The sequence below is a fragment of the Peromyscus eremicus genome, chromosome 1, assembly GCF_949786415.1.
Source record: "Peromyscus eremicus chromosome 1, PerEre_H2_v1, whole genome shotgun sequence".
In the NCBI taxonomy this organism is placed as follows: domain Eukaryota; kingdom Metazoa; phylum Chordata; class Mammalia; order Rodentia; family Cricetidae; genus Peromyscus; species Peromyscus eremicus.
Window position 1 is genome coordinate 14,313,709 of NC_081416.1, and position 20,132 is coordinate 14,333,840.

The 20,132-nt window shown below is 43.9% G+C and overlaps 1 protein-coding gene across 1 annotated transcript in view; it reads left to right on the forward strand.

Moving 5' to 3' along the window:
* Positions 1–20,132, forward strand: part of Cfap43 (cilia and flagella associated protein 43) — a 106,797-nt gene that overhangs the window by 31,103 nt on the left and 55,562 nt on the right. The window contains exons 6-10 of the mRNA XM_059256700.1: positions 499–658; positions 3,930–3,997; positions 5,842–5,973; positions 10,208–10,324; positions 18,135–18,215. Coding sequence (XP_059112683.1) covers positions 499–658; positions 3,930–3,997; positions 5,842–5,973; positions 10,208–10,324; positions 18,135–18,215 — 558 coding nt within the window. The remainder of the gene's footprint in view (positions 1–498; positions 659–3,929; positions 3,998–5,841; positions 5,974–10,207; positions 10,325–18,134; positions 18,216–20,132) is intronic.

Sequence of the window (20,132 nt, forward strand, 5' to 3'; positions counted from 1 at the left end):
TCTGTGGAATCAAAAGGCACATGGAATGATCAAGAACAAATTGGAGGAGCCAGAGTCAGGCTGAAGCTCATCACTGCCTTTGAAAGCTAGCCAAGTGGAGGCCCCAAGCTGACCTCTGACATTAATGACCCTTGCCAGACCAGAAGATGGGGTGCTAATGACAGTCCTTGAAAGGGGTGTGTTTGTAGCCAGCCAAGGTCTGGAGGTGCCAAAGGTGGCCACTAAGAAACAGTCAGTGGGGTGCTTGTCAAAACTTTCATCAGAGTCTGTAAAAAGAGGACTCTGAATGCGTTGGCAGGACATGGTTGTTCATAGTGAAATCAAATATACAGAGAAAAATGTAGAGAACTGACTCTAATGTTGAAAATGAAAGGCCAGCGTGTGTGTTCACACTAGCCGCTCACTCTGGTTTCTTTTGACAGTTGTGGAGGTGGGTGTTTCTGTGGGCCTTGACCATGACTGCTGTCTTAACACATGAATGCTATTCTCTCCCCAAAGCCGAAAGACGATATATATCCTTTGCTTCACCCAACTATGCATTGCTGGACTCCATCAAGTGACCTGTATGTTGGGTGTGAAGAGGGTCACCTTCTGATGATTAATGCAGAGACCTTGAAGGTGACTGTGCTTCAGAAGGCAGAAGAGATACCATTTCTGGGTAAGAAACTGTTCTGCTTGTCCAGAAGTACAGCTGTGGGGTCAGCCTTGCACACCCTTCAAGATGGTGTTTTGTGTATTAAGTCTTTCTCTGTCCTACCAGCCAGCTCCCAAATAATGATGTCAAGACTTCTTATTAGTTAGGAAAGCTTGGCCTATAGCTTAGGCTTGTTCTTAACTAGTTCTTATAACTTAAATGAACCCATTTATATTACTCTATATTCTATACTCTCTTCCATCTTGCATCTCTTGTTTCCTCTCTGTTTCTCCAAGCTTTTGCATGCCTAGATTCCTCTTCTAACTTCCTCTCTTTCCTTGGAAGTCCCATCTATACCTCCTGCCTAGCTATTGGCCATTCCAATCTTTATTAAACCAATCACAACCATACATCTTCATAGTGTAAAAATATCCCACAACAGTTTTGGTCCTGGATTTTCTCTTTTTAGAGATATCCTCAGGCCTCTTCAGTTTGACCCTCTATTACCAAATACTGTGGATACACCTTGTGCCTAATCAGTGTTTACCAAGTGTTAATAGTCTCCTAGTACTGCTTTACGTGCTCATGTCATGAAATCCTCAGCACACCATAAGAAGATACATCTATGGCTCTACAACACATGAGGTTTGAAAAGTGTCCTCATCTTCATGGGCCAGTAAGATGTCTCAGCAAGTTATGGTGCTTGCCACCAAGTTTAGGTGCTTGCCCCCAAGTCAAGGTGCTTGCCACCAAGTTAAGGTGCCTGCACTGCCAATCTGGGTTTGATCCCCAGAATCCTCATGGATGGATGGAGTTGTCCTCTGACTTCCACATACAAACTGTGGCACACATATCCTCCCCTCCCACCACACATGAGCTCAAATCCAACAAACTCACATTCACATAAGCTGTGGGGCTGACACCAGAATCCAGGGACCAAGGCATCGGACTCCCCAGTTCTGATCTCCAGTTCTGCTTAATCAGCTAATTATGTCTTTTTCTGTCTCCCACTTCTTTCAAACCCCCTTCCTGTGGTAGCTGTCTCTAAATCTGCCATCCATCCTGAAGATTTAAAACAAACCTCCTTCCGTGTGGTTTGTTATTTCAAGGACCACCTTATCATCTCTCCCTTACATCCAGTGTCCATTCTTGGCTCCATCAGCTGTGGCCAGTGTACCACAAGAACCCACCCCCATCCAAGTATGGGCTCTGGGGAGGGAAGCTCCCTGGGGCCAGCTACTCAATGTGGTGATCGCGCAACGTATCACCACAACTCAAGCCTGCAACTGTTCACTCAATCATCCAGCTCATTTTTTCACACCTTGATTTTTTGCAATAAATATCATTTTTCTGACATTAATCAACATCCAGCCCAAAACAAACAGCTGGTTACCATCAAATTGTTCATGTTGAAGACATACGTTTAACACCCAATTCAGGGGTGGTGCTGCCCTGATGTCCCGCCTCCTTCCTCTGGTCCTTGCTGCCACATTGACGTCATTTTCCATTGGCCCCAGGATGGGTTTTGCTAACCAGTGTTTCTTCCTGGCGCTTCAGATCTGCCTCCTGATCATTCTCTTGCCTCTTCTCCTCTCCATATTACCTGGTGTCTGGCTCAGGTATCACTCCCTTTTGCAAATTTTCTACAACTTCAGTATCTTTCATGGACTCCCTCTCCCATTCTCTGACTCACTTCCCAGCAAAGCTTTCCCACATGCCCCTCCTCATTGTGACTGCCCCTCCAACCCTGCTCCTCTCTATGGAGGATCTGCAGTGTTGCCTGGATGCTCTCTAAGAGCAAGCCTCTGCTGGCTCAGTCCATCATCAGGTTATTCCACTTAAACCAGTTTTAGCCTCTCATCATTCTTGTGCTCTTTGGCTGCCTTTTGTAGTTAAATTTGTTAGAGATGTCCATTTCTCTCTGGCCTACTCACTCCCTATGGACTCTTCCCTAGCCCCACCCCAACCTTCCCACTCATTAGGAGCTCACACTGGAATACCATGGGCTCTACAACTCAGTTGGAGCTTCACCCTAGGCTACCACATTGTCCCCAAGCCTCTCTTCTCTCTGGGTCATCCGCTGGCTGAGGTCACTGAGAGGCTTGCGTCACTCTTTAATTCCACTATAGAATCCAGTGGCCTCTGCAAGCACTTGCAGAGTGAAGGATACAGCAGTGCTTCTCATTCTGAATACCCGTCGCATTTCTAGTGTCGGTTACACGATTACACCTAATCATGTTGTCTTACACATTGTTCACAGTTTCTTTTACTGTGTATTATAAATGCTTTCAAATATTTATTTATCAACCAGGTGTGGTGGCACAAGAGACTGTAATCCCAGCACTCAGGAGGCTGAGGCAGGTGGATTACAAATTTGAAACCAGCCTAGATTACCAAAAAGGCATACAAACAACCCTTTTTTTTTTTTAAAGCAATACATATTTTTTTTCAAGTGCCACTAACTATAATGTGGAAAGCGCCAGTCAAGGGGCAGTAGAGGTTACCTGTATCACAAGTACATGGTCATACAATTTCCATCCTCTAGGGACATCAATATTATCAAATACAGGTTGGCAAATAAACATAGCCAGGGGACTGAGAGTATACAGACATCCCCCAAGCGGGGTGTAGGTCAATCAGAATTGTTCCTTTGCAGATTAATTTAGCCACAGTTCAGGAAGGATGTCCTCAAAGTAGGTGTCTGTAAGCAGCAGACTCCTAGAGCAGACCGTAAGACTTCAGTGGCAGCTGGCTTGCAGAGGGGATGGCTGGGCAGTGGGCAGTAACTGAAGGAAAGGCCGGATTTCCCAGGAGCCAGCAACATCAGACATGTTCTGTGCATCAAACAAACATTTTGATGAATGCTGTCTGAGCCCTTAACGGTAATTACCATATTTTCCTACATAAACTGCAACACAGTTTTGTCATTCCCCCCCAAGACAATATTTTATTAATAACAAGTGTTCTTGAAGAACCTTTTTTCCTAATGTGCTTTATTTATTGATATAAATGTACACGCCATAAAACGCACAAATCTTAAGTACACAGCCCAATAGTAGTATAATTTTGAGTTCGTGGGTCTTTGCCACCAGCCTTTCCCAATCCCTGTCAATGCTTTTCTGAAAACAGAAATGCATTTGCTATATGGTTCTCTAACGTGAGTCCACAGATCGCTACTCTAGACCTCCAACACAACTTGTTGGACTTCTACAGTTAATCACTCCCACACAGCTCTTACTGTTCATTGTTACTCTTAATTATGTTATCTAATTTCTCGTTTGTTATTTCCCCAAAGATGAAGGCCAGCTTATCAGTCCGTTCACGCTGGTGTACCAGAAGGATGGCATGCTCGCTTCTGGAATTGTAATGTATTCCATTTCTCAGAATTCCTTGATTCTTGAAAAAGCAGAGTCCCCTTTGTTGCCACTTACGTTTATGAGTCATATTTTGGCATGTTGGATTCTTTCAGATTAGCAATTACAATTGTTTCCTTGTTGAATTTTATGATAAAAAATTTACTAGGAAGACTTTCCATTACATGAAAAAAGAGAAGACAGGTAATGAAGGATCATGTCTATGTTGTTGCAAATAAATGAAAGTGGGCTTTAAAAATCTGCTGCTGTCCCTCCCACCCGGGGGGAAAGCACCCAATTCTCTGCAGCCTAGACTGTGCCTGTTTCTCCAGTAGTAAGGTGGGGTGTCAGATATGAGCTCAGGTCTTTTGTCTGTTCGCATTGATAATGAGATTTAGTATTACTAACGTCCATTTGTTTGGACAGATGGAGTTAGCCACAGTTCGAACCAGGAACCATGCAAAGTGTATTATTAATCCTCACAACTTCATCAGGTAGAAATTTGACATGCTCCTTATACAGGTGAAAGTATCACATCTCATAGCAGTCAGCAGAAAGTGCACCCAAGGACTGTGCTTTTACCTACTAGAACACACAGTCCCAGGAAGTTTGAAATGGGGGCAGATCACGTGTTTCCATATAGTTATAATCAGTGTCATCAATGATAAGACTGGTGACAGCATCACATGGAAATCTCAAGTCTAGTTGAAGCTGCCCCAGGTCCATTGTTAGCTTTGTTACTGTCACAGGTCACCTTGAGGCCAGTGAGGCATGGCATCAGGATGAAAGGCTTGGTTCCACTGAGCAGAAGCCACCTTGAGCCGCCATGCCTACTTACACTTCCCTTCCTGGAGTTTTTAACAGAATATTGCCTCCCGTTTCCTACATTTAGTTTACATTTGTGGCCTTTAAGACTCTTATCTTCTTCAAGGCCACTGTCCTTGTCCTGATGAGGGATGGAGGATGATGATGAGCTTGGGGAAGGCAGCTTGGGTGTCTCCCCCACCACCCAAGTCTCAGCCATGTGAAGTCACATCTCTTAAATGTGTTAGTTACCATGAGGTTCAACCTAGAAAACGGTGGCTGCCTTTTCCCCCCAGCCTCTTAACTCTTGTAGAAATAACTCACATTCCTCTTAGAATAGAAATCATTCCATTAAGTCTATTTATCAGCAACTGGTTGACCAGCCATTTTTATTGAACGCCTGCCACATTCTAGCACTGTATCGGGGAATGGAGAAGAGGACCTAAAGTAACTAAAAGGCACATTTCTACCTTTGTGTCACACAGGTGCTTAAAAAATGTACATAGTAATGATTTAAAAACACACTTAGGACTCAGTCTAGGAGAGAAAACAGAGCCAGGCAGTGGTGGCACACACCTTTAACCCCAGTACTGGGAAGCACACACGCATTTAATCCCAGGAAGTGCCGGCTGGGTGGGGAAAAGTATATAAGGCGTGAGGAGACAGGAACTAGTCTTTCAGATGAGGAAAGCTTTTTCAGGCTGAGGAGTCCTAGAGGTAAGAGGTGGCTTGTTCCTTTGTCTCTCTGACCTTCAGGCACATTTTATTAGGGTAGACAATATATCACCACAGACGAATGCCCTTTGAAATGAGGAGAATTAACGTACACACCATGCAAACTGTCTCATGTGTCCTGCCTTCTGCAGAGTGAAGAGCATGGCTAAACGTGGTCTGAATTAAAGGTGACAGCCCATTCTAGATGTAAACACAAATGGTGCTCTCACACAGGGGAAGGCAGCAGTCCCTGAGCCTGCCCTGTCTGATGACGAAAGTGGACCATGCATTGGCGAAGACTGACTTTGTGTCTGTCTCATTGTCTTTGGTCTGTAGGATGGCTTGATATACTCGTTCACCGTCAAAGATTCAAAGTACCAAGTGAAGAATTTTCTTGAGGTTGATGGACCAGTGGCACATTTAATGTTTTCCCCTAGTTATAAAATGTTGCTGATTCAAACGGACAAGGTACATTAGATAGTGATTCCGGATGTGGTCTTCAGACACCGTCGGTGTGATGGGGATGAAGAACAGGGTGTGTTGTATAATGAGTCTCTTCTCATCAGAACTCTATTGCAAATGGAAAGTATCATGTGCACAAAGACCTGAATCTCAACCCTAATTAGTCTTTTTTTTTTTTTCCATTTGTTTGTTTTTCAAGACAGGGTTTCTCTGTGTAGCTTTAGAGCCTGCCCTGGAAATCACTTTGTAGACCAGGCTGGTCTCAAACTCACAGAGATCCGCCTGCCTCTGCCTCCCCGGTGCTGGAATTAAAGGTGTGAGCCACCACTGCCCGGCCACAATCCTAATTAGTCTTAACAATAAAAACCTGGAGTCAGATATGGAGGGTGAAAGCTTAAAGATCAGAGAAGCAGAGCAGCCAGCCACCAAAGACTTCTATCTCTACGAAATCTCAGACCAAATGGGTGATCCTGTCTCTCTGGATCCTCAGACTGAATGGGCCAGATTCTGTCTCCACCTGCCTTAGATTCCTGTTTCCACCTCTCTAGTGCTGGGATTAAAGGTGTGAGCCACCACCAACTGGCTCTGTTTCTCTTTTAGACTGGATCAATCTCATGTATTAAAGGGTGGCCTTGAACTCCTGATCTTCCTGCTTCCTCCTCCCAAGTGCTGGGATTGAAGGTGTGAGCCACCACTACCTGGCCTCTATGATTAACTAGTAGCTAACTCTGCCCTCTGATATCCAGGCAAGCTTTATTTGTCAGAACACAAACAAAATATCACACAACATAAGACCCAAATAAAAAATAGATGTTGATGGGTCAGTGGTGGCTCATGCCTTTAATCCCAGCACTTAGGAGGCAGAGGCAGGAGGATCTCTCTTGAGTTTGAGACCAACCTGGAGGCTGGAGTAATGGCTCAGCAATTAAGAGCACTGGCTTGTAGCTGGAGTTTTCCTGCCTGGCCCACAGTCAGGGCAAATCTCTCTCACCTGCCAGTCCCACAGCCACTCAGACCCGACCAAGTAAACACAGAGACTTATATTGCTTTCAAACTGTATGGCTGTGGCAGCCTTCTTGCTAACTGTTCTTATAGCTTAAATTAATCCATTTCCATTAATCTATTCCTTGCCACATGGCTCGTGGCTTACCGGCAACTTCACAAGCTGTTTCTCATCGTGGCGGCTGGCAGTGTCTCTCTGACTCAGCCTTCCACTTCCCAGCTTTATTCTCCCCCTTGCCCCGCCTATACTTCCTGCCTAGCCAACGGCCAATCAGTGTTTTATTGATTAATTAGCAACACATTTGCCATACATCCCACAGCACTGGCTACTCTTCCAGAGGACAAGGGTTCAATTCCCCGCACCCACATGGCAGATCACAACTGTCTATAACTCCAGTTCTAGGAGATCTGACACCTTTACACCAATGCTCATAAAATAAAATAAAATTTTTTTTTTAAAAAAAGAAAGAAAGAAAGAAAGAAAGAAAGAAAGAAAGAAAGAAAGAAAGAAAAAAAAAGACCACCCTGGTCTATAGAGCAAGCTCCAGGACAGCTAGGGTTACACAGAGAAACCCTGTCTTGAACCCCTGACCCCGCCACAGCCCAAAATATCTGTTTGTTTATGTATACACACCAATAGAGGAAAGAGCAAATTTGATCTAGGGTCCTGAGTACTCCCCCTTCCCCCCAGCGCCCTAGCCCCCTCCCCCCCAGCACCCTAGCCCCCTCCCCCCCAGCACCCTAGCCCCCTACCCCCCAGCGCCCTAGCCCCCTACCCCCCAGCGCCCTAGCCCCCTACCCCCCAGCGCCCTAGCCCCCTCCCCCAGCGCCCTAAACCCCTCCCCCCCAGCACCCTAGCCCCCTCCCCCCCAGCGCCCTAACCCCCTCCCCCCCAGCGCCCTAGCCCCCTCCCCTCCAGCGCCCTTGCCCCCTCCCCCAGCACCCTAAACCCCTCCCCCCCAGCACCCTAGCCCCCTCCCCCCCAGCGCCCTAACCCCCTCCCCCCCAGCGCCCTAGCCCCTCCCCCCAGCGCCCTAGCCCCCTCCCCCCAGCACCCTAGCCCCCTCCCCCACCTTGCCTTCCATGTCTCTCGGCTGTCTCTCCTTTGCTGCCCCGTTTCCTTGCAGACTGTCCCCTCTGTCATTTAGCGTCTTCCACTCTTCACACTTACATTTCTGTCCTATTGGTAACTTGGGAAGAAAGTTACCAACTACAACATAAAAATGTCCCAAAATATAGGTGTGTTGGACTAACTTGGTCACCCATCTACCTGTATCAGTCACTCCAGTCAGGAGAAGTCTGAGCTCTGACTGGTCAATCAAATCTCTACCCTTGGACGTTGGTTCCAGTCAACTCACCCAAATATGAGTTCTGTATGAAAAGAAGGTTGAAGAATCGGTGCAGAGTTAAACAAATGACTTCTGAGTTATATAGTTAGAAAGACCCCTAATTAACAAAGTGACTCTTAAAAGTCAAGGTTACCAGTCCTCTGTATTGTTAGGCAACAACATTGGACTAATGATAAATGAAGTTAAATATTTTGGTTTTAAATATGGGATGTCAAAACAATGGTATTATGTTTTATAAATAAATGAAAAAACTTCAAATACCTGTTAAGAACAAGAAACTATTTTTAAAAGTATCCTAATAGAAAGAGAAAATACCAACAAAACTACTAACACACACACACAAAAAAAAAAAACAAAGGAAACACTAAATGAACATATCTGGGGGCCAGAGAGATGAGTCATAGTTAAGAGCACTGGTTGCTCTTCCAGAAGACTCTTATTCCATTCTAAGCACCCACAAAGCAGCTCACATACACTATGTAACTCAAGTCCCAGGACACTTTACCTCTCTCCTGACCTCCATGAGCACTAGGCACGCATGTGGCACACAGACATGTATGCAGGCAAAACACCCCACACACCTAAAAGAAAAAATAAATGTTAAAAAATTAAAAGAACATACCTGACAAAAGACTTGACATGGAAGGTAGATGAAGAGATTATTGAGAATGTTGCCTAGACAAGCAGAATGGAAGAAGGTCCAGAAGAAAGGAGAAGAGATGTCAATTATACAGTGAAAAATAGCATTCTGATTGAAGTCCTGGGGTGGGGGGCAGAGGTAATACTTCAGGAGATACTGACATGGCTTTCCAGAGCTAATAAAGAGAGAAGTTCACAGATTTAAGAGACACAGTAAATCCCAAAGTAGGGACAGAATGACATCCACATTTAACAATTCCCAAGATGACCCATTTGAAAAACAAAGACAAATCCTTTTTAAGAATTAAACGAGTTAAGAAGAAAAATTACTTCAAATACATTCTCAGACACTTTAAAACCAAGAGTGCACCACCAGCAGGCTGTTACTAGAGAAAACTCTTAAAATAAATGTACTTCATGAGAAGAAAGGGAAAAAGATCCCAAGTAGAAGGTCAAAAAAAAAAAATCAAAGAAGCAAACCCCAACTGTTCACTTTGACAGCCCATCTAAAATATCAAGGTCCAGTGAGATAGCAGCAAAAGATGAACATGCATTCATACACCAACTAGAAGGAATCTGGGGGCGCTCTGTTGGCATTAGGTGAATACATCCTCATGGTAAAAAGCATTCAGAAGATAAAAATCCCTTATTTTCAGATGGTAGAATATGAAATTTATCGGAATGTATGAACATGTAACACACACAAGTACCTAACAATATAGCCACAAATGTACATAATACATGACAGAATGGCTAGGAAAAACCGAGCAGAAGATTTTTAATAGACTTCTCTACACATGTGATGGAGTGATCCATGAGTTCTCTACATGTGTGATGGAATGAACAGTGTATTTTTGGCATAGCTGTCGATACAGACAGAGCATTTCTCTCAGCCACTCACAGCCCATGGTGGTTTCTCCTTCTGAGTAAAGGCCCAAAACACCATGCTTTAAATGACCCTTCACAACATCGACAAATATGTCATTCCATATGCCATCCCTGACCTGATGGCCCACATGCTTGTCTCATGCTGTGTTTATTGATGCATTAGGTCATTCACTCATTTAAATGAATAAATAAGATTTCTGTATTTTAAGTTTCTCAAGGACCTTGTTTAAGTCTGTGATTTTCCGTCATCTAGTCCCAAATAGTGTGTTGCACACAGCGGCCATTAAACAAGTCCGTGGTGAATTAATGTCATGTGCAGTAATTATACGATGTGTTTTCTTTTCTCTGTGTGCATTTTTCAGGGGACTGTTTATATCTACACATTTGGTGAAGAGCCAGCTCTAGATAAAGTCCTAGAAGCCTGTGATGGGAAAGTTATAGCAATGGACTTTGTCACACCTGGAACCAAACATTTCATGGTAAGAAGTGGTCTCCTGGGACACTGCAGGATCAAAGTTGTTGTATTTCATGGTTTAAATTCCTATCCTCATGAACTTCGTATCTCTGGACCAACTCTTTGATAGGCAAAGTTTTTCAAACCCACATTCAGAGAAAGATATTCTAAAGGCCCTATCAGAGAAACTGGACGAATAACATTCCAAAAGTGCAACTTCTGGGACCAGATGGGTTTTCTAGTGAATTCTACTAAATATTTAAGGCAAAAAAAAAAAAAATACCAATTCTCCACAATACCATTTAAAAGTTATAAGCAGGACAAATTCTTCACTCATTCTCTAAGGCTTTCCTTTGGCACCCAAGCCAGAGAAAACGCCACAAGAAGAATAAACTACGGTCACTGTCTCTCCTGAGCCCAAAGACAAGCATCCTCCATTAAATACTAGCAATGCATAAAAACAATTACATACCTCAGGGTGATTTATTTCAGGTATGCAACCCTGAAACACTGATTCCACATTAAATAATCAATTAGCGTACTCCATCACATCATGACTAAGCATCATAAGCATCATAGGCTAAAGAAGAAAAATCATGTCATCATATCAGTCAGTGAAGCACTCAACATCTGTTACTGACTTATAATAAAAATATTTCAAAAATCAATAGAGAGGCTCACTGTAGTAGGTATATCTACAAAATACATAACTCCTAATCAATATCACACTGGAAGTCTGAGCCCATACAATAAGATTTTTAAAAAGAGTAAAAGGCATACAGACTGGACAGAAATAAAACTGACTCTGTGCTCAGGTGACATGATTGCCACCAAAGAAAGTCACAAACAATCGGCTCACACCCCTAGTACTGGGTGATCAGAGCAAGGCTGCAGGAGAATCAGTTAACACAAAAAGGGAGAAACTGTTTTCACACATACCAAACAATGAGCAATTAAAATCCAAAGTTAGAAACACAATACTGTTTACGTTAGTACCAATACAATGAACTAGGAATACATCTAACAAAAGATAGGCATGCTCCATATGAGAAATCCGCAAAACCCCGACAAAAGAACCAAAATGATCGTCTTCATCTATGGAGACCTGTCACCCTGACATGGATAAGAAGCTTCAGTTTTGCTAACATGTCACTTCTTCCCAAATTGAGCTACAGACTTAGTATAATTCTTGTCAAAATATCAGTAAGTTATCTTGTAAAAATTGATTGCTTGTAAAATTTGCATAGCATTGCAAAAAAATCGATAAACTATTGAAGGAGGCGTCAGTGCAATACTGAGAAACAGGACTGATGCTAGAATAATAAAGACTGGCATTGGTGAAAGAATAAAATAATAGATAAATGTAATAGAAAACAGAGCCCCCAAATGAAGCCACGTGAATATAATCAACTGATCTTTTGTTGTTTAAAACTTTATTTTGTGAAAGGGTCTTGCTGAGTTGCTCAGGCTGGTCTTGAACTTATAATCTTCATACCTCACTCTCCAGTTTGCTGGGATTATAAGTAAGTGCCACCACCATGCCTAACATAGTAATTGACATTTGGCAAAGTAGCAAAGACAATTCAGTAAAAATATTATCATCTTTTCAACAAAGGTGCTGAAACAACTAATTTCTGCTTGCACATGACCTCCAATGCACCCACCATGGCAGGTGCACACTCACACACACAAATAAATATAATTTAAATAGTTTGAACCCAGATGCAAAAGTTATACTCTCCAAAAAATTAAAATCAACTGTAGACAAATGTAAATGCAAAATTATAAAATTATTAAAAGATGATGAAAAATCTGAGTTACCTTGGGCTTGGTGGTAAACGCTTTAACTACAATACCAAGTACAGTCTACGGAGGGAAAAATTGGGAGATTGCACATGAATGAATGGTCTGCTCTGTGAAAGATCTCTGGAGTAGAAAGCCCCAGGCACACCCTCTGCTAGGGAAAGGGAAGCCACAGCTGACAAAGGACCAGGGTCTCAGATCTGCAAAGAGTACTTGGGACTCAACAGTATGTGAGAGTACACACTGGTACAGCCACTTTGGAAATCAACATGGCAGTCGATCTACCTCAAGACCCAGCTCTACCACTCTTGGGCATATACCCAAGGAACGCTCAATCATACTACAAGGACACTTGCTCAACTATGTTCATAGCAGCTTTATTTGTAATAGCCAGAACCTGGAAACAATCTAGATGCCCCTCAACCAAGGAATGGATAAAGAAAATGTGATACATCTACACAATGGAGTATTACTCAGCTGTTTAAAACAAAAACAAAAAACAAGCCGGGCGGTGGTGGCGCACGCCTTTAATCCCAGCACTCGGGAGGCAGAGCCAGGCGGATCTCTGTGAGTTCAAGGCCAGCCTGGGCTACCAAGTGAGTTCCAGGAAAGGCGCAAAGCTACACAGAGAAACCCTGTCTCAAAAAAAAAACAAAAAAACAAAAAAAACCAAAAACCCAAAAAACAAGCACACCAGGAAATTTGAAGGCAAATGGATGGAACTAGAAAAAAATCATCCCAAATGAGGTAACCCAGACCCATAAAAACAAACATATGTACTTACTCATAAGTGGATATTAGCTATAAAATAAAGGATAACCATGCTATGTAGCTTGAGTTTTCTTGCCTGGCCCACAGTCAGGGCAAATCTCTTTCACCTGCCAGTCCCACAGCCTCTCAGACCCGACCAAGTAAACACAGAGACTTATGTTGCTTTCAAACTGTATGGCCGTGGCAGGCTTCTTGCTAACTGTTCTTATAGCTTAAATTAATCCATTTCCTTTAATCTATACCTTGCCACATGGCTCGTGGCTTACCGGCATCTTCACAAGCTGTTTCTCATCGTGGCGGCTGGCAGTGTCTCTCTGACTCAGCCTTCCACTTCCCAGCTTTATTCTCCTCCTTGCCCCGCCTATACTTCCTGCCTAGCCAACGGCCAATCAGTGTTTTATTGATTAATTAGCAACACATTTGCCATACATCCCACAGCAATGCTACAATTCGCAGATCCAGAGAAATGAGGTAACAAGGAGGGCTTAAGAGGGGGACGCTTTGATCTCCTGGAAAGGTGAAATAGAAGAGATTTTTCTGGGTGAACTGGGGCAGGTGGGGATGGGAATATGAGGAATCAGATTGGGGGGATGGGAGTACTGAAAGAGATGACTGGAAAGGGGGCCATTTTAGGGTCAGATAGAAACAGTGCAAGGGAAACTCCCAGGATCTACAAGGATGACCCCATCTAAGACTTCTAACAATAAGGGATAGGTAGCCTGAACTGGCCATCTCCTATCACCACAGGCCATCTCCTGTACCCAGGCAAGACTTCCAGTGGAGGGACACCAACCCCCAGCTACATAACCTTCAACCTACAATCTGTCCTGCCTAGAAGATGTGCCTACAAGATGTGCTGGCGCAGAAATTGTGGGAGTGACCAACCAATGACGGTCCAGCCTAAGACCCATGCCATGATATTGAGCACATCCCTGACATTGCCTGGCATGCCAGGACCCAGAAGCTGGAAGGCCCAGAAACCTAGGATAGAACAAATATGACTTGAAAAAAGTCAATGAAATGATTCCTAACAATATTCTGCTATACTCATAGATTGTTACCTAGTCCAATTGTCATCAGAGAGGCTGTATCCAGCAACTGATGGAAACAGATGCAGACGCACAGGCAAATATTAGGCAGAGTTTGGGGAATCCTGAAGAAGAGAGGGAAGGAAGGATTGTAAGAGGGGTCAAGGACATCACAAGAAAACCCACAGGATCAACTAACCTGGGCTCATAGGAGCTCATAGAGACTGAACTGACAACCAGGAAGCCCTCATGGGACTGACCTAGGCCCTCTGCATATATGTGACAGTTGTATAGCCTGGTCTTCTTGTGGGACTCCTAACAGTGGGAGCAGGGGCTGTCTCTGACTCTGTTGTCAGCTTTTGGGAAACTACTCCTCATACTGGGTTCCCTTGCCCAGCCTTACTATGAGGGGAGATGCTTAGTCTTACCACAACTTGATAGGCCTTGTTTTGCTGATATCCATGGGAGGCCTGCCCTTTTCTAAATAGAAACAGAGGAGGAGGGGAGTGGGGTGGTGGTGAGAGGGACTTGGAGGAGAGAAAGGGAAAACTGCAGTCAGGATGTAAAATAAATAAATATAAATCAATAAAAGAAAGTTAACAACTTCGTTCAGAAATGAGCAAAAAAAAAAAAGTATGACTAGACTCCACACTAAAGAAGACATATGGATGGAAAATAAGTTATGAAAAGATGCTGGAGGCATCGTCCTTAGGAAATTATATGTTGGGGCAATGAGATACCACTGCCCATTAGGATGCCTAAAATCTAAAACGCTGGCGATGACAGAAGGTTGCTGCGGAGCGGCTGAAGCACTCGTTGGTTGCGTAGAGGCACGGCCATTTGGAAGATGGCTTGTCAGTTTCTTTGAACACTAGACAGGTGCCATATGCTCTGGTGGTTACTCCTCTTAACATTTATCCAAATGGGTTGAAAACATAACGCCACCCAAAAATAAGCAGCATTGTTCATAATGGCCCAAACTTGGCAAACCACTGAGGTACCCATCCACCAGAGAATGGGAAGACTGGAGCAGTCATACAATATGCTGTTGCTCAGTAATAAAAAGAAATAAAGCTGTCAAGCCACCAAAAGACTTGGAAGGGTCATAAATGTATAGTGCTAAGTGAAAGAAGCCAGAGTGGAAAAGCCGACATGCTGTATGAATCTAACGGGACAGTCTGGGGAAAGCAAAGCCACAGAGACAGTAAAAAAGATCAGCAGTTGTCAGGGGTTTGGGGAAGGAGGCAGGAACAGACAGGAGATTTTTTAAGGTGAAGAAACTGTCTTCTATATATACAGTGCTGGTAAATGCATGTGACTACAAGCTCATCAAAACTCTCAGAATGAGCAACACAAAGATTGAAGGAGCCCTGATGTAAACTGTAGACATTAGCCAGTAACTATCAGTGTGGACGTGTATGCTGTAGCCCATGTTCCACTCTGATGCAAGCTGTTAACAACAGAGAACTGGAAGGGGGGGGGGGTCCACTGTACTTGCTGTTCAAACTTCTATAGTCCTAAATGTACTCTAAAAGTAAGAGAATTTTAAAAGAACAGTATATAATTTCCTGTTTCGGGGCTTAATCATTATCATTAGGCAATGGTCCCACTGAATTTCCAGGGGATTTTTATTTAAAGTAGATTGTGGGGGAAATGTTTATTTTTATTTTTATGTGTGTAGGTGTTTTACCTGCATGTATTATTGTGCACACATATGTGCCTGGTGCCTGCAAAGGCCAAAAGAAGACATTGGATCCCTTGGAACTGGAGTTACAGAGGGTTGTAAACAGCCATGTGGGTGCTGGGAATCAAGCCTTGGTCCTCAGGAAGAGCAGTCAGTACTCTTAACCACTAGGCCATATTTTCTAGTCCCTTATTTCACTTTTCTTAACCGAGTTATGATAGTTAAATCCTATTAAAGATAACTTCTTTGGGGCTGCCTGGGTTCTTATTGCCCTAGACTAGCTGAAGACATCCACAGACCTGCCTGGTGCCACAAGGTGCTAGGCAGGTAGGCATCATTATGATGAGCAAATACATGGTGGAGAACTGGGAGAGAAGGAGAAGCGGACTAGTTGATGTGCTATGGAAAGAGGCAGAACTGAAGAAGCAAGTGTGGTGAGGAACAGGCGGATGTGGATGATCTCCAAAGTATATAAAGAACTCAAGAAACTAGACATCAAAATATTGAACAATTCAATTAAAAAATGGGCTAAAGAGCTAAACAGAGAATTCTCAAAAGAAGAATCACAAATGGCTGAAAGACATTTAAAGAAATGCTCAACATCCTTAATCATCAGAGAAATACAAATCAAAACGATTTGTGGGATGTGGGTGGCCTGCTTGCCTCCTGGGGCCATGGTGACATCTGGGCCCAGGCTGCAGCTGAGAGCCATGTCTGGGTCTGTGGTCCTATGGCAGTCAGAATCTGTATTGCTAACTGCAGCTCCTGTTACCACAGGAACCATAGGAATCAAGCATGTTGAAATCCGAGAGCTGTGCTGAGCAGCACCTCCCTTCACTGGCCCTGGGAGAGCTGGTCCTGCCCCTCAGGGGAGAGCTGGCCCCACACTGGAGATGGCCCCACCTCTCACCATGGGTATTGGAGCTGGCCCCAATGGCATGGGCATAGAAGAGCTGGCTGGGCAAAGAAAGCTGGCTCTGTCCCTCACCCGAGGGGAGTGGTCCCAGTGGCCCAGACTGGCCAAATCAGCTACCACTGGACCCACATCCAGGACTTTGAGTTGGCCCACCCCAACAACTACCCAATCTATGACATGCTGGAGTGTGTGAAGGGACAGGTCCTATAGGACCATAGCCACAGGATCTCCATGACTCAGGGCAACAGCAGGACATTTGAGGGGAGTTTCGGTGAGGGTCCAGTATTGATGGTGTACAAGAAGCCAGAGGCTCTGAGCCAGACCAATAATTCATTGCAGTGAACATTTGCAAGTAAAGCTGAATGGACAGAAGATTATACTGCATGAAGCAGCTCCCAGTGCCACTAAGACAAATGAAGAGGTACTGGAGAGGCAAGAAAGATGGAGGATTGAAGTGGCTTTTTTGTTTGTTTGGTTTGGTTTGTTTTTAATTAATATTTTTTTAAAATTTTCTTTTGGGGGGATGCTACAGAGTAAGGGTGAATATGGAGGGCTAAGAAATAAGATTGGGGTACATGATGTGAAATTCCTAAAGAATCAATAAAAAATTATGTTAAGATAACCTGTTTTATTTCTTACATTTTATTATTTATTATCTATTTATTGTATACACACATACACGCCCTCACATAAGGGAGTCAGAGGAGAATTTGTGGGAGTTGGTTCTCTCCATCTACCTTGTGGGTCCCTGGATCAAATTCAGGTCATCAGGCTTGGTAGTAAGTGTCTTTGCCCACTGAATATATCTTTACTTTGCAGCCCTGGCTGGTGGGGAACTCACTAAATAGGCCAGTTGGCCTCAGACTCACAGAGATTCACCTTCTTTTGCCTCCCAAGTGCTGAAGATAATTGTTTAAAAACACAAAAGGAGCCTAAATATGATAGTTTGTGCCTGTAATCCTAGCATGTGGGAAGGGAGATGGGGGATGTAGGTGGGGTTTTTTATTCCACCAACCTGCTCCCAAATAACCACACAGAGACTTAATATTAATTATAAATGCTCGGCCAATAGCTTAGGCTTTTTACTAACTAGCTCTTATAACTTAAATCAACCCATTTCTATTAATCTATGTGCTGCCCTGAGGCTTGTTTACCTCATCGACATGCTTCCCATCCTACATCTACATCTCAGGGCATCTCCTCCTGACTCCTGAGACTCTGCCCCTCTTCTCCCCAGCATTCTCTTAGTTTGGTTCTCCCACCTAACCTTATCCTATCTAGCTGTAGGCCAGTCAGCTTCTTTATTAAACCAATCACAGTGACATGTATTCACACAGTGTAAAAGAATATTTCACAGGGAGACTGGGAGTTCAAACCTGGCCTGGATTACACTGAAACCTTGTTTCAGGAAGACAGAAAGAGGTGGGGAGAGAGAAGAAAACAGGAGGATAGAGAAAAAGGTAATAGCTAACATTCCTTCAGAAAATAAGAATTGAGATTGAATTTATAAATTATTAATAACCTACACAAACAGCTTTTAACTGACCCCCAGGTTAACGTACTAGACTACTAGCATGTGCTCCCACAGCGGACCCTAGCCCTCCACTCACTGTTACCTTTCTTTCTCCTACAGACGCTCACAAATTCAGGGGAAGTCACTATTTTGTGGATAGAGGATGGCACTTGTATAAGCAAGATTCTTCTGGGATCTCAAGTAAGTGTACCTGACAAATCAGTGTTCAAAATATTTATTCCAATTCCACTTGCCTTTCTAGTTCATCTCAGGGGTCTGTGGAAATCCTCGCTACTACATTGTTTCACCCACACAGAGTTTGAGAAGCCCCGATTTAGTCATACTCACCTGGCACAGTGCCAACCTCACACCACAGTGTCAGAGAAGAGAACCATCCTGAAGGGGGGGGATGAAGACACAGCAGAAGGTCCCCCTCTCTGAAGGTCCCCAAGAGTGTCTTCTAAGGGAGCAATCCCTGTGAGTAAGAGGACCAGCAACACTAATCAACGTAAGCTCAGCCCTGGAAATAGGTCACATTCATCCCACCAAGCCCTAGAAATTATGGGAAGGGATTTCTCCACGGTTATTCAAGACTTTTGTAGAAGGAAGCCATCTAGATACCAGCTGGCAAACACCCACGACAGATTCCTCAATATGCCATCACTTCTGCACGAGTCACAGTACATTTTGCATAAAAATAATGTAAAAAAATGTAAAGACCTAATAAATAATAATGGTGCCGGATTTTTTCCATTGCATCCTAAAAGGTAGGGAAATTCCAGTCCTTCTCTCCTACAAAATTAAAAATCTCAATTATAAAAGACTTATATCAATCAATTATATAAGAAATGATACTAAGCATCATGCCATATAATGTTACAAGTTGCAAAAAAAAAAAAAAAATGATACCTCCCCTCCCAGAAAAGTAACAATAAAAAGTCTTGTCTTAAAAGCCATGAAATATAGAACACTGCATAATCTGTGTGACAAAGGCTTGTATGTATCAGTTTCTATGAGAACTTCTAGAACTAAAGAGACGTTCTACATCCATCTCTGTTTGCGGACAAAAAGCAAGTGGGTAACAAAACCCCCAGGAGGCCGTATAACCAGGATTCACCTTGCTCCTCTTGGACAAGGCAGAATACAGTCACTGTCAGGTCTTGCTCAGCCTTCACTGAGCTCCGAGCCAGGCCTGGTACAAGGCTGTGGTCCAGTCTGGTACATAGCTGTGGTCCAGCCTGTGCTTGGGAGACACAGGTCTTTCCTTATGGTAAATCCCACTGCACTACAGAGAAATGATCACTGGACAGACCCAGTGATGCTGAGGCCAAATATTTCTGCCTCTGCCGTAGCTGTTTCCCTGTGAACACTTTAGGCAGTAGTTCTCAAGGAGCCCAGCCCAGCACCACCATGGCTAGATGCCCATACTGCAGAAGCTTCCCTTGCTGTCTGTTGCCCGTGAGAGGACATGAGACTCCCTTGGCCACTGCTGTTTAGAGTAGCTCACTATAGCTGTAGAATGGAGGAGTATTTCAGTTGATAATTTGAGAAGCACCTCTCTCTCTCTCTCTCTCTCTCTCTCTCTCTCTCTCTCTCTCTCTGCAGAGGCCCTATCCTATAAAGGCTTTCAGTTCTTATGTAATCAGAGCCCACTGAAGGGAGCCAGGTAGAGGCACATGCCGGGAGAGGGCACGGTGTTTAAAACGCCTGCTGTGCGGGTCTAAGGACTGGGATCCCCAGCACCTATGTAAATGCTGTGCAGATGTGATGGGCATCTGTATTCCCAGTGTGTGGGAGGCAGAAACAGGCCTCAGTGGAGCAAGCTGGCTGGCTGTAGTGGCTGGGTCAGCAAGCTCTGGGTTCAAACAAGAGACCCTGCCTCAGTATATAAGGTGGAAAGCAATCGAGGAAGACAGCCAATGACCATCTTTGGCCTACAACTGCACATACACACACATGTATGTGGACCCTCGCACATGCACACACTGCACCACAAACTCATGCAATGCTCTGTTTTGTAAGTCAGAGCCTTGAGTGCTCGTCTGGACGCTGTCATCAGCCCAGTTTTATTTGTTGTTCTCACAACAGCTGACAGATCTCCATCTGGCTTGCCCTCTT